Source organism: Hipposideros armiger, unplaced genomic scaffold (genome assembly GCF_001890085.2).
Source record: "Hipposideros armiger isolate ML-2016 unplaced genomic scaffold, ASM189008v1 scaffold_504, whole genome shotgun sequence".
NCBI classification, from domain to species: Eukaryota; Metazoa; Chordata; class Mammalia; order Chiroptera; family Hipposideridae; genus Hipposideros; species Hipposideros armiger.
This window is the reverse complement of record NW_017731854.1, coordinates 760,684-774,517: the sequence shown is the minus strand read 5'-3', so window position 1 is coordinate 774,517 and position 13,834 is coordinate 760,684. Positions and strand designations below refer to the sequence as shown.

The 13,834-nt window shown below is 51.7% G+C and overlaps 1 protein-coding gene and 1 long non-coding RNA gene across 2 annotated transcripts in view; one reads left to right on the top strand and one right to left on the bottom strand.

Annotated features, from left to right (window-relative positions):
- Nucleotides 1–9,137, top strand: part of ATP10A (ATPase phospholipid transporting 10A (putative)) — a 37,764-nt gene extending 28,627 nt beyond the window's left edge. The window contains exons 11-16 of the mRNA XM_019667757.1: nucleotides 1,867–1,992; nucleotides 5,473–5,559; nucleotides 6,912–6,992; nucleotides 7,071–7,175; nucleotides 7,642–7,829; nucleotides 7,950–9,137. Coding sequence (XP_019523302.1) covers nucleotides 1,867–1,992; nucleotides 5,473–5,559; nucleotides 6,912–6,992; nucleotides 7,071–7,175; nucleotides 7,642–7,829; nucleotides 7,950–8,526 — 1,164 coding nt within the window. The 3' untranslated portion in view covers nucleotides 8,527–9,137. The remainder of the gene's footprint in view (nucleotides 1–1,866; nucleotides 1,993–5,472; nucleotides 5,560–6,911; nucleotides 6,993–7,070; nucleotides 7,176–7,641; nucleotides 7,830–7,949) is intronic.
- Nucleotides 9,138–9,421: 284 nt separating this feature from the next.
- LOC109396148 (uncharacterized) overlaps nucleotides 9,422–13,834 on the bottom strand; it is an 84,707-nt gene continuing 80,294 nt past the window's right edge. The window contains exon 4 of the long non-coding RNA XR_002126805.1: nucleotides 9,422–10,811. This is a non-coding gene — a long non-coding RNA (uncharacterized LOC109396148). The remainder of the gene's footprint in view (nucleotides 10,812–13,834) is intronic.

Genomic DNA, 13,834 nt, shown 5'->3' with positions numbered 1-13,834 from the left:
TTATGGAGGACGCACTGTGTAAGGTGGTGGTGAGGACTGCCGCCTTTCCATACTGTCCTAAATGCCCAGGTCGCCCAAGAGGTATCCCCTGTGTGCACTGTGGTCAGTCCAGTAAGCAAAGGGACATCATCATGCTGAGCTGTGGGAGCCGGGCTGTGTAGGAGGCCATGGTGGCAGGGACACCAGGGGTCTGAGCTGAGTCACTGAGCATGCGTGAGGGTGTGCAGCTCCCCAGCAGTCCAGGTGTGAAGGCTGTGCCAGGTGGGGTCCTTCAGGGGGCACAGGGCAGCCTGCATCTCTGAGAGGCTGGGTCTTCTTGAGGTCACCGTGATCAGGGCGCCTGCTATTCTGGCCCTCGTGGAATGTCCAGAAAAGTCAGGAAGACAGATGTGTACGTATTTTAAATGGCCACGAAGAGTCATAATTTCTGTAAGTGCTGGGTAAGGGACACACGAGCATCTACAGTGTAACCTCAGCTGGGAGCACTCAGGAAACCACCTCAACAGAGGGACAAGCAGTGTGTCTGGGCCAAGATTTGGAGGTAGGAGTGGGGAGAGCTGGTGAGGCAGGCAGGGCCTCGGGAGGGGGTTACCTGCAGGGTTCCAGGGCAGGGCTGCTTCAGGGACAGGCCAGGGGTTGGCCTCCCAGGACCCTCCTCAACTTCTCTCCACAGTTGTCCCTTTGAGTTTTTAGACGGACTCTGTTGAGGACAGGGAGCCTGGCTCATGGTGTGTGTCTCCACATCTGTGCCTGGCAATGGGAGGGTTTAATAAATGATTTTTGAGAGGATGAACAGCGGGATAAATGAAGGTGGGGTTGGAGAAAGCCCTCCAACCCCTGAGTGTTGACAGGAAGAGGTAGAGAGGCAGTATATGCTTTAAAATCCTTACCTTGAGGTCCAGAAAGCAGACGTTTTAAGGTCTCAAACTTCCCTGTCATGTACAATGAATGACATTATTCTATTGCACAGAAGGGACAACACCATTTGTGACCTTTTTCCAGCTGTTATTTGAAAATAGGTAAATCAGTTAAATTTTGAAACCCGATTTACGTTTTTGTGTGGACTAACCCTCCAAAGATAAGCAGACAGATAAGAATCTATCTTTTCCTGACATTTTCTTTATTTTCTCCAAATAGAGAAATTCATTATAGAGTGGGTTCCAAGTTATTCTGGGCACGAAAGGCATCACTTTGATGGCATTTGTCTGGCCCAGTGAGCACGAGGCTCAAAGAAGTTAAGGGAACATCTGTCTCCAGCTATCTTTCCTGTCCATTGGGGACACCTGCCATCCCCACTCCCTCCTGGTGACGGCCGGTGTCCTGCAGTGGCCGTCCTGGGACGAGGTTCCATGGAGGCCAGCCAAGCTGTGGGCTGGCCTTGCTTACCAGCGTGGCTCTGAGGAGAAGGACCCAAACGCCAATCCCAGGATGGCCGACTGTGTGTCATGCATACAAATGGGGAAGCTTTGTTCACCGTTGGCTTGAGATCCTAATGTGATTTAGATGAATGAAGCATCCAAGGGTGGAGAATAGGAGAAAGACTGATTGCGTGCGTGGTCTTATTTTATTTTTGACTTGTTAAAGCATGGGAGAGAAAAGGCAAAAACTCAAATCCTTCAGTTACTTGTATTTGGAATCTCAAATGAGTCCTATAAAATGAGACCCCTGCCCCTGAGACTTCTGAGACTGAATGTTCCTTTAACGGAAGGAGGTGATGAGGGAAACAGTAGTCAGACAGGCTTTGGGCCGTCACACACGCCGTGTTCGTGGTTTCTCCCCCTGAGCTTTGCCTTGTGTCTGGGGGGATAAGACAGACTCGAGGCAGAAGGAGGTGTCACCAAATAATGACGTCCTCTCCCTTCCAAGGCAGTGATGGCCAGCGACTTCGCGGTGCCCCGATTCCGGTACCTGGAGAGACTGCTGATTGTCCACGGACACTGGTGTTACTCCCGCCTTGCCAACATGGTGCTCTACTTCTTCTATAAAAATACGGTAGGTACTGGATGCTGCGGTATCCCCGGGGGTTTGGCTCCAAAGGCCAAGCTGAGATTCAGAGGCCTGCACGTGGCCCGTGGACTGCCCCAGCACCAGACCCTCACCGGTTCCATCCTCTTTGGCCCCTGGGAACTTCAGGCTTCACCGAGCATCCTGTTGGCTCAGAAGCCTAACTCAGCACACGAAGGTGGCTGCAGTTCTAAGGGAGAAGGTTCTGGAAACAGGTAGAATGTCCACTTAGAGGCTTACCATGAGAAGTGAAGTAACCCTGAGGTCCAGTGGTTTGCACACCGTCACACGGCTAGTAAGCAGTCAAAGCCACACTCAACCCCCATCCATCTGGCGCCAGCTTCTGGGCTCCTAACCACTGTTAGTGTGTTTCTTGGGAGTGGACAGCTGTGGTGTCCACAGAGCAACCCTATGACCCGTGCTCTCTCCAGAGTGGACAGAAACCACGTAACAAGCAGGAGAGTGACCGGTGGTCCTGGCACCAGAATGAAAGGACTTAGTCCTACAACAATGCTGATATCCAATGGCCTCTGTCAAGATGCACCCATGCTGGGGTGGGGCCACCAGCAGGGTCTTGCCACGTGGTCTCTTGTGCTGCGGACAGAGGCACCACTGTCTGGCCAGTTCAGTCCATAGCTGACCCTTCAGTTAGGTTACGCTCAACCTGCCTCTCCAGGGCTTGGATCCAGGGTCCTGATCTGTTGCGTGTTGTCCTAGCATTTGACTTGGTTCCTTCATTGCTAAGTCCCTGGCAGACAGGCGTGTTTCTCCGAAGACCTCCAGCACAGGTGCCATGGCCACGTCCATCCGCCCTGCTTCTAGGTGAGGGCTAGACGTTCTCCTAAGGAATTAGGTGTCAGGTTGCTCCTTGTCATCCAACCTCTGCTAGCTTGCGGTCGGGTGTGCAGACAAGGAGACTAAAACAAATTCTGGGGTAAGTGACCATCCAGGGTAGTCCCATGGACCCGCCATGTTGGCTACCATGCTCCAATGTCAAGGTCATCTTGTAGTCTTCTGCAAAAGACCAAAAAAAATGTTTCTTATTTTGCTTTGTTTTTCCAACTCCATTTTAAAATCTCCATGCTAACTCTAAGCTGCATCAGTACACTTCTTGTTCACGTTCTGATTGTTTCTTCTGGAGGTTCAGACCTACCTGTCTTGTCCCTTCCGCTCCTGCCACCTCACTCTCACCCAGTTTTCGAAGTGTCTTCTAGCAAATGAACACAGATGCTCAGGACCTATCAGGTCACATCTGATTCAATAGGTCAGGTCCTGGAAACTAACTCAGATTAGGTTCTTCCTGGAAGTCTGCCCGAAGGAGGCTGTGCCATGCCATCTCTGTCCTTGTCACTGTCCCTTCCCACCCCGCCTTGCGTCCCCAGCACTGAGGTCCGGCACACAGCTCCCAGCTCCCCAAGGGACGGCAGGGTGCTTTGGGTAAAGGTGTTTCTGTCTCTCATTCATTGTGCCATCTTGAGCAGGTTACTTGCCCCCTGTGATTTTGTTTCTTTATCTGAAAGTAAAACAAAACACAGGCATTGAGTTCTGCTGTCTGGAATTCCGAGTGCAAACTTCTCAGGCATTCAACATTTCAGTTGCAAAAGAGCCCCAGTGGCCACGTGGAATGGGCACAGCCGAGTCTGTCCCCACGGAGGGGACAAGGACGGGAAGAAGAGGTGCCTGTTTTTGTTCCGTGTAATATGCAGGGCCTGTTAACAAGCACTTAATGTACTTGAGAAGCTCAAGGATAATCACTGTGCCTCTCAGAGTGAGACGTTCATTAGTTTTAGAAGTAAGTTGGCCTTCCTTCCCAATAAAGAGCAGAGAAGAAAAGTTTCCATAGCAACCGTGGTTTGGGAAGAAGGCTTTGTGCTTCTACAGGAAAAAAAAAATCTCAATTGTCTACGTACTTTTCTGCCTCTTTCTCTTGACTCCGTTTGCTCACTGATGACTCATGAGGCCGAGCCGGTGGGTGAGAGAAAAGGGAAGAAGCTCCTTGGAAAGTGCACGCTGGTCGCATTTCAGTGTGGAAGGGGCGCTGCAGGGCGTCGCAGAGTGCAACAGGACCTGGAGGCTTTGTCCTAACAGGTTACATAAGAACAGACTAGTAGTTTTTCTGATTTTCAGAGCAAACCATTTTCAGGGCAAGAGTCCAGAGCTCAGGGATGTGAAGTGGCTGCATCAGGTCATAACGGTGGACAGGGACAGCTCCAGGCCAACGCCCGCCCAGACCATGCTCTTCCACCGTGTTCCCTCTTGGGACTGTCCACACCCTCCAGGCCAGGCCCCACGGGGGCTGAACACGTTGGGTTTATTACTCATACAATGAGCACAGTCAAGCCATTTAACATCTTGGACCCCAGTTTGCTTTTCGCTAAATGGGGCAGCACACCGGCCCTGTGTGAACCTGAAACAAAAGAAATGGCTGTGCTGCTAACAGTCCTACCAAAAGTGTGGGTGAGCGCTTCAAATGCATCTGCTCATTAAGCGTCACAGTAGCAAGTACCACTGGTATGTCTGGCATGGACAAGGACTCTGAACAGAGAGGGTTATGCGATCTGTGCTGAGCTGCACAGTTGGTACGTGTAAGAACGTTTTACTAAACAGCCGTGGCCCCCACATAAGTGCGCTCAGGCCACAGATGTTCTGTGACTAATAGTGGGAAGACATCCATCCAACCCCTTCTCCCACTGAGCATGGGCTTGAGGAGGCCGCTCAGCCCCCCCTGGACCTCACTTTGCTGTGTGGCAAAGCGGGGGTAGCTCTAAAGGCCACCAATAATGCCTGTGGCTCACCCACCGGCCCAGTGCCCAGCGTGTACCAGGGCTCGGCCAAGGCAGCAACTCTGCCACCATGCTTGTGTGGGAGTCGATAGTTGCTCACTATTCCTATCAGAATGGTATATAACTAACGAGGGAGGCAGGATCTGGGATGTGGCACAGGTAGGTTTGGTTTAGGGTCAAGGAGGAGGGGTGCTGGGTGCTGGGGAAGAAGCCAGGAGTGACCCAGCTGGTCCTCTTGAAATGTGACCAATCCTAGACCCAGCTGGACCTTTATTTTGTTTTCCATTAATGATCTGCGACTCTTTGGGCACAAGACCGTATCCCTCCGAGGGCCGTCCCTGGGAATTGTGGGCCTCCTCCCCAGGGGGTCCTTCGTGATCAAGGGGACAAGAGGAGGGCCCAGGGGGAGGGGGAGGGAGCGATCGAGGGCAGCAGGGTGGGCTGTCTTTGGAGGAAATCACTGCCTGTAAACTCAGTCTTGACAAACTGCCAAAGCCTCAGATCGAGACAATGAGAACCTGCAAGGGTGGCCGGGAGTCCCTTGTCCCCACACTTCCTTTCTTGGTTTCAGATGTTTGTGGGCCTCCTGTTCTGGTTCCAGTTTTACTGTGGCTTCTCTGCGTCCGCCATGATTGACCAGTGGTATCTGATCTTCTTTAACCTGCTCTTCTCGTCGCTTCCCCAGCTCGTGACTGGGGTCCTGGACAAGGATGTGGCAGCCGACGTGCTGCTGACAGAGCCTCAGCTGTACAGGAGCGGCCAGAACATGGAGGTGGGCCCTCCCGCTCTTCCCCCCGCCATTCACCTCTGGAAAGTGGGAGTCCCTGGGCCTCCCTGTAAGCGGACACCCTGGGACAAAGCCTTAAAGTTCTAGGCTCCGACCTGTGGGAGGAAAACAGTGAATTCTGTCCACCTGACTGTGCGCTAAGTAGAGTAAGGTAATTTGTAGGCACCTGTCCACACCTGTCAAGGTGTGTACGTTAAAATGTGTGTCGTGTTGTGTAACGATTCCACTCAATAAAGCTAGCAAGTAGGATTAAAAACAAGTATAATGCAGTGGAAACTGTGCCCCCATTAAGTCTGTGGAAGTCCCAGGAAAGCCCGCTTGTTCTCTAAGGGTCACTGGGATAGCTGCTGTTGGAGCAGAGATTCTTCTAAAACCAACCTCCAAAAAGTGATTTATTTTGAATGGGAACTAATGAGACAGTAAAACCACATGGAAACTGAAAAGACAAGTGAATCCAAACAGATGTAAATACACGTAAACACGCCACATGGATTGATGTACTAATTGCCAGCTACTCCCAGTCAGCCATTCAAGTAAGCCTTCTGGGCGCTTCTGGGGTCATCTGTGTGCCAAGGGAATGGAGCCTGTATCTCCGTCTCTGGTCAGAATTTGTTGGCTTAAGAGTTGACGTCCCCTGGTCACCTCTGTTGACATTCGTTTGGTTCCCACTGAAGCAGGCAGCACAGGGTGGGGACCACTGAGGGCAGGCAGATGTCCCTGTCGCCTGTACCCTACCTCCTCTCCTCCTGGGAACAAGACGCGGGCAGTTTGTCCTGTGGACTTGCGTAACCGGCAGGCCAGCTCCTTCGAGTTCTCAGTCAATGCTCCTTCTGTCCGCTCAGGCTTCCGTGTGGCCAGTGCAGGGCCAGCTGCTCAGGGACTCACACGGTGTAGTACAGGTGTGGTCACCCAGATAATGATGACTCCGTGAGTCATATCAAGGTCATCGTTGCCCTTGGCACATCCCTGACCGAATTTTAAAAGTCTCACTGTTAAGAAACATTCTAGGGAACCCACCAACAAAAGCAGGGAAAACCCTAACAAAGCAGGAGCAGAACTCAGATGGTAGGAGGCGGGGGGACGCCCTGAATGTCAGGCGCTCTGCCTAAGCTGGGAACGTGTCTTATGCTGACCTAGACCCACCATAGCCAGTCTTGTTGGCACCATGTCTGCAGGTGTGTGTGTAGTGTCTTGTCACCACCCACCGGGACCTCCCGCTACCAGAGTCCTGAGTCAGCACGTCCCCCTGAGGTGCCTGACTTGTGCGCTAATGGCCCCGTGGCTTGTTGGGAATTTGGGAGCGAGCAGCTCCCTCTAACCGCATGCTTGTGTCTCAGGAATACAGGCCCCGTACCTTCTGGGTGAACATGGCCGATGCTGCCTTCCAGAGCCTGATTTGCTTTTTCATTCCTTACCTGGTGAGTTGGCACCTGGCACAGTTGTTCCTGCCCACTGCATCTAGCGACCCACAGACACAGGACACTGCTGTCTTTCAGGCCTACTACGACTCCGACACAGATGTGTTTACCTGGGGGACCCCCATCACTACCATTGCGCTGCTCACCTTCCTGCTGCACCTGGGTATTGAGACCAAGACCTGGGTAAGAGCTGTGGGCGTGATCCAGAGGGTGCCCAGGCTGCGGGCCCCACACTTCCAGGCAGCACTTGGCTCCTTCCTGCCCTCCNGCCCTGCCCGGAAAAGGGGCCGCGCCCCCCACGCTGATCAGAGATCACCGGAACTTCCGGAATTGAGGAGGGAGGTGATGCGGAGAGAAGATGCTTCAGAAAGGCCAGCCAGGAGGAGAACCTGCAAATCAAGCCAGAGCAGTTAGCGGACAAGGTCGTGGCCCCCCCCCAGCCCCGGCACCACATGCTGCCCTTGTCGCCCTCTCCTTTCCCTCACACCCGATACCCAGGCTGGTCCACAGCTTCTCAAGGCTTCCCCAAGCCCACCTGCCACCCGTGCCAAAGACCCATTTTCACTAAGCCCTTAGAACATCACAGGCACTTACAGATGACCAGTGCATTTCACTGCAATAATAGCCTTTCTTTCTCTTTCCCTCTCAGACCTGGCTCAACTGGATGGCCTGTGGCTTCAGTGTCCTTTTATTTTTCACTGTGGCTTTGATTTACAATGCTTCCTGTGCGACGTGTTATCCTCCGTCCAATGCTTATTGGACGATGCACACATTACTGGGCGACCCTGTGTTTTACTTGACTTGTCTCCTAGCACCCATCGCCGCGCTGCTGCCCAGGTGGGTATCAGGGTCGGTGCCCCCACGTCTTAAGGGCAGTGTGTTTGCCCCGTGCGAGTCTCAGAAAGCTCCGAGGTGCCACCTGCAGTGGGAGCTGACTGTTTTTTGTGCTCTTTCCAGATTGCTTTTTAGAGCTCTGCAGGGGAGCCTTTTCCCCACCCAGCTTCAGCGGGGACGCCAGTTGGCCAGGAGGTCTCCCAAGAAACTCAGCGCTCCCAAAGACACTCAGGGACCCCTCCCGGGAGAACCAAAAACTGAGCCATCAGAGCACAGAAGCGTCTGTGCCTCTGGGCCCCGCTCCCAGAACTGCACGTTGCAGGCGTCTTGGCACCGGCAACAGCCAGCCTGCTCCCCAGAGGCCAGCGGGGAGCCCAGTGTGGTGGACGTGAGCATGCCTTTGAGGGAGGGCCTGGGCACTCAGGCCCCGGGGTCCTCCGCTGTTCTGGAAAGGTATCCTGGGGACTCCAGGACGAAGCCCAGCAGGCCAGCCCGCCTCTCGTCCATCTTCACCCTGCCCAACTTCGGCTCGCTCAGCTGGGTTTCCCCCCTGTCGCTGGTCAGTGGACTGGGAAGTGTCCTACACTTCTCCCGAAGTAGTTTACAGGTGGGCAAGCAGGACAGCGAGTTCTTGCCCCGCCCCTCACAGCTGGACCAGGACCTGCATGGCCTCAGCAAGCAGGCCACGGACTACTTCTAGCAGCACCTTCCGGGACTGCCGCTGTTGACCCTCAAAATGGCCTTATTTTTTATAACACAGATGTTAATGTTATTTATGTTTACTATTTGCACAGAAGAGTTCTAGTGAGATCTATTTTATATGTTTCCAAGGCTCACACAGGAAACAAAAGGTACCAAAACAGAAAGTTTATTTTTTAACAGTTCTAAGTACAGTATATTGAAAAAGAAAATCAGAGCTTTAATGTATATAAAACTTTAAAGAAGAGTGACACTTGGACAGTGTGTTTAGATTTATTTTTTCATCTCATAAGAAAATGCGGTATGACAAGTTTTCTTCAACATGGTGACTTTAGCTTCCCCTATGTGTAAATGTGTGTGAATACAGTGAACCCCTGGGGAGGGGAGAGCTGGTGGAGGGGCGAGCACACAGCCTCCCACCATCTGTCTCCCAATTCCCACAGCATGGGAGGGCAGGGCCCCACTTCACCCCAAGAACACATGTGTGAAGTTCACCGCGATGTTCAATTCTAAACAGGCATTTCGTAAAGATCACCTTGTAGGAATTACCGTCCCTATGTAGGGTCTTGCCTGTCAAAATCATAGCAAGCAATAAACTTCACTTTGCGAATAGAGCGTGTCCTATTGTCACTGTTGTGTAAAATTGTTAACATGTGACCTAACAAACATGTTCTGAGTACTCTGGGGGCACTTCCTCTTGGCGAGTCCTTTCAGGCACCACGCAGGAAACAGCTGGGTGACATGCAAGCTGACGCTGTGACACAGGGTTACATACACTAAGGCTCCCTGCACCAGGCCATCAACACCCATCAGACCCTTCCTGCCAAGAGGCCAGGCTTTTTAAGTGTATTTTTAGGCATTTGTCTTATGAGTCATTGTTTCTGTCCCTCTAGACAGAGAAAGAAAGAGGGGGAAAAAAATGATACAAGTCCTAGGCAATTATATACCACTTCCTGTTCAGAGCCCTCTCTGTGCACATTGCCAGCAGTTGTGAGTGGCCTGTTCTGCTCAGCTTAGGGATGGCGGGGGCTAGGGGGGAACAGGCTGTGCTCCCCACTGAGGGCGCTTGTGGCTGCCTGTCCCACCCTCTGTATTGGAACCAGATTACAAAGTCCTTCTCATGGCTGATTGCTGCGGCAGAAGTCCCACCCTAAACACCCTCAGAACCACCAGTGGGGTCCTGGGTATGGGCCTCATGTGTTCGGTTCAGTGGTCACTGTCCCTGTGCACCTTCCTTTTGTCCTCTCTGCCCCACAGTTGTGATGCGTGGGGTGTGACTGAGCATGCGTTCCTGCACATGTGTGTTGGGGGCGATGACTGTAGATTAGTCCTTAAACCTGTTATCCCTCCGCACAAAACTCAGCTGCCTCTCGTCCTGCCCCAGGGACCCCTTCTCCATCCCAAACACCATGGTTCCCCATAGCCTCCATCTGCACTCCAAAGCTGAGTATAACCTCCGAAAGCTCTGTTCATTGTAATCACTCATGTTAAAGTCTCATTATATCAGTAGTCACGGCATGCGTAACGTCACTAATCAAAACCACAACGAGATACCACTTCCTACCCATTAAGAAGGCCATCATCCAAAAATAAATGAATAACGTAAAACAAACACTGGCGAGGACATGGAGAACCTGGAACACTGTGTATTGCTGGTGGGCATGTAAAATGCTGCAGCCCCTGGGAACAGTCAGGTGGATCCTCAAAGATTAAACAGAATTAACGTATGTTCCAGCAATTCCACTTCTGGGTATAGACCCAAAGGATAAAAAACAGTAACGCTAAGCGATACTTGCACACCCACGTTCAGAGCAGTATTATCCACAATAGTCAAAAGGTGGAAGCAACTAAAGCGTCCATCAACAGAGGAATCGACAAGACACACCTGAGTGGACGATCATCAGCCAGCCTTAGAAAAGGCCGTTCCGGCACTCGATTGGTCAAGCTTGAGCCAGCATGGCGGCGCCCATGTAACCCAGTCTGGTAGGCGTAGGCGACGTCGGGGCGCCCGCTGGAGTCAAAAGTCACCATGCTGAAGGCGCAGAGCTCGACTGCCAGGCAACGACCCCAGTCCTTGGGCAGCGGGCGAGGGAGGGCGCGCTGGGCTCCCTCAGCTCCTCGCGGCCTCAGCCTTCGGTCCCCGCAGACGGGTCACCCCGACACCCGCCCTGCCCGGAAAAGGGGCCGCGCCCCCCACGCTGATCAGAGATCACCGGAACTTCCGGAATTGAGGAGGGAGGTGATGCGGAGAGAAGATGCTTCAGAAAGGCCAGCCAGGAGGAGAACCTGCAAATCAAGCCAGAGCAGTTAGCGGACAAGGTCGTGGCCAACCCCGAGGATACCAGGTCCGGCTAGTATGCAGGGCGCTGCGGACACGTGCACAGGACAAAGCCACCAGCGCCACCCGCCCGCCCGTGAGCATCCACCAGAGGGAAAGGATGCCCGGGAACGTCTAACACCAACTATAATGTCTGGGAAGACGCGTTAGGACCCGGGGGCTGAGTCCACTCTCTGTGCCACTGAAAATCCACCACCTTGGGGTGACCAAAAAGGCTACACTGCGGCTTTACAATAGGTCCAAAAGCTGAAGAAGCAAAAAGGGGCCTTACCAGCCGCAGCTGCAGCCAGGAAACAAGGCCACACGGGCGCATGAAGCTGGTCCAAAGCCCGGCCAGAGGCCCTCATGGAAAACCAATAAATTTTGTTAAAGTTAAAATAAATAAGTTAAATAAATAAATAAAAGACATTCTGACACAGGCTACAACATGGATGAACCTTGAGGACACTATGCTGAGTGTAATTAGCCAGTCAGGAAAGGACATTGTATGATCCCACTTACACAAGGCTCCTGGAGTTGTCACATTCACATAGACAGAAAGGATGGTGGGTGCCAGGGGCTGGGGGAGGGGAGAAAGGCCGTTATATGTTAATAGCTACGGAATTTTAGCTCAGGGTGATGAAAACGTTCTGTGGGTGCGTGAACAGTGGTGATGGTCACACAGCAATGTACTTAGTGCCACTAAACTTCCCTTAAAAAGGTTAAGATAAGTTTTATGCTATGTGTATTTTACCACAATAATTTTTTTAATAGTCATGAGCACTTTGGAGAATATGATTTTAGAAGAAAATATTTTCAAATCATAAGTTGATGAGGCAGAATTCAGAACGTCTCTCCTGCTTCATTTTTGGACGGTCTGAGAGTTTATCTGCTCATAAAATAAGCAACACAAAGAGGGTCCACCGCTGACTGGGAAGCTCTAACTTGTCGGAACCAGGGGGCCATAAATCTCTATCTCCGCAGTGAGTCGTGGCCACACAAGCGGAAACACCTGGGCCATGGAGATCCAGAGGAGGGTTGGTCTATTTTTAGCACCCACTCCTCTCAGAAGAAAGAGCTGGGGATCCACATGCCTGAGGTCCCGGGTGGAGGCCCCAGCTAGAATGTTCAGACCTTCTTCTCAGGGCAGCTCCAGTGGGGCACCCAGCCCCTGCCAAGTGGCTTCCCAGATCCCAAAGCAGACATACTCTGCCTGCCACACACACACTTCATTTTATTTGCAGCAGTTATCGCCTCTTGTCATTATCTTGCCACTTTTTACTTGCTTGTTATTCATTTCTCCCTCCTCCCCCATTCCCACTGAAGGGGGAGGAGGGCGTTTCCTTCTCAAAAACCCCAGGGGAAAAAAAAACAGAGGGAGATGGAGAAAGGGACAGAAACATCTGATAGACGAGACAGTATTTTTCATAGTTAACAGGATGATTTTCATAATTAACTGACATTTTGATACTTGATTTTGGAAGTCAGCACCATGACACAGCAGGAAGCAGAGATGTTACTCAGGTTTTTACCTTTTTTAAGAAATACAAGCACAGATTCCACCAGCTCCCTGCAAACGCAGCTTTAACACATGCGATTTGATCAGCGTTTATAAGCAGATACACTAAAAGTAGGTTCCATGTGGGGTGTATCTTGCAAACACCAATTTTTTAGAGATTACCCAGAACTCCCTTTTCTGGCCCCTTCTTATTGAATCATCCCCTGGGAACAAACCATTGCAATTGCACTGCTGAAAATAACATACATTTAAAAAAAAGAAGAAAAGGAAATGTTATGTTACATTCCGCTGTGTGAAAAAGGAATGTGACTTGGCTACACCTAAAAATGCAGCTGCATAGTTATCCCTTACAAGGCACCCACGTGATGCATTCTAAGACGTGACCCTTCTGGATGGAGGCGCCTGTGTACAAGGAGCCCAGTCACCTTCTGGGGCTTGGGGGAGAGGTCCTCGCAACCTCACCCCCCCCCCCCCGCTCCGAGCCCCGTGGACAGCCTGGCATGCCCCAGTTGCACACCCCAGATTGCATCAGAAGGCAGAGCAGTTAAAAGAAAAGCCAGGTGTTTTCCATTGTGCACATGAGAATAAAGCACAGCCTCTGTCTGGTGTTTACAATCTCCTGTGCTGTGCACAGAACACGCCGAAGGCCTCTCAGAAGCCTGGATGAAAAATGGTGCTTCCGCCAAGTGTGAGGCTCTGGGCTATTTTTGTCAGCAGACTCGCCACGCGGGTCTGCTGCCTGTGCAGCTTCCTGCTAGTGATCCTGTAAAGGAATCAGGGTGACCCGCCCCCTGCCTCTGGTGGTCCCCTCACTCCCTCCCTTTGACAGGGATTCTCAAACTTGGCCAGGTGGAGGAATCAGAGACCCCAACCAGGGCTACAGAGAGATCTCTAAGTAAGGATGCAGTTCTGAAGGCAATCGTCCCATGTTTTCCTGTGTATATGATGTTACAGACACTAGAATCATCTTTTACAAAAGTATCTCCTTACATTCCTAACTGATGAAGCACAGCAGAGTATTACAGTCTATTCCAGGAAAGTGATGTGGGTGAGGAGATGCACATAAGTAACCCCAGGGACGGCCTTTACAAACAGTCCCCAACTCCAACACACACACAAGGACAGTGAGGTTTATTCTCATTTCACCCATTTTACAGGCTGGGAAAACTGAGTCCCAGAGAGGGTTACTAACAAGCTGAGGTCACAGAGCAGTAAGTGGTAGAGCTGGGATTAAGTGTAGCCTGGTATGTAAATTTTAACTCACACCACAGAATGTTGGTTGAGGAAAGGCACCATGAACACTAATTTCCACACTAAGTTAGGAATACTAATTGTTCACTGACACCATCTTGGCCCAGCATCTTTCCTAGCCTGCCTAGCACGTGCCTCTCCAGCCACTTGCTTCCCGATCAGAGGGAGAAGGTGAAACGGCCGCAGCCTTTTTAGAGTCAGCAGAGGCGCCTGCTGCTGAGG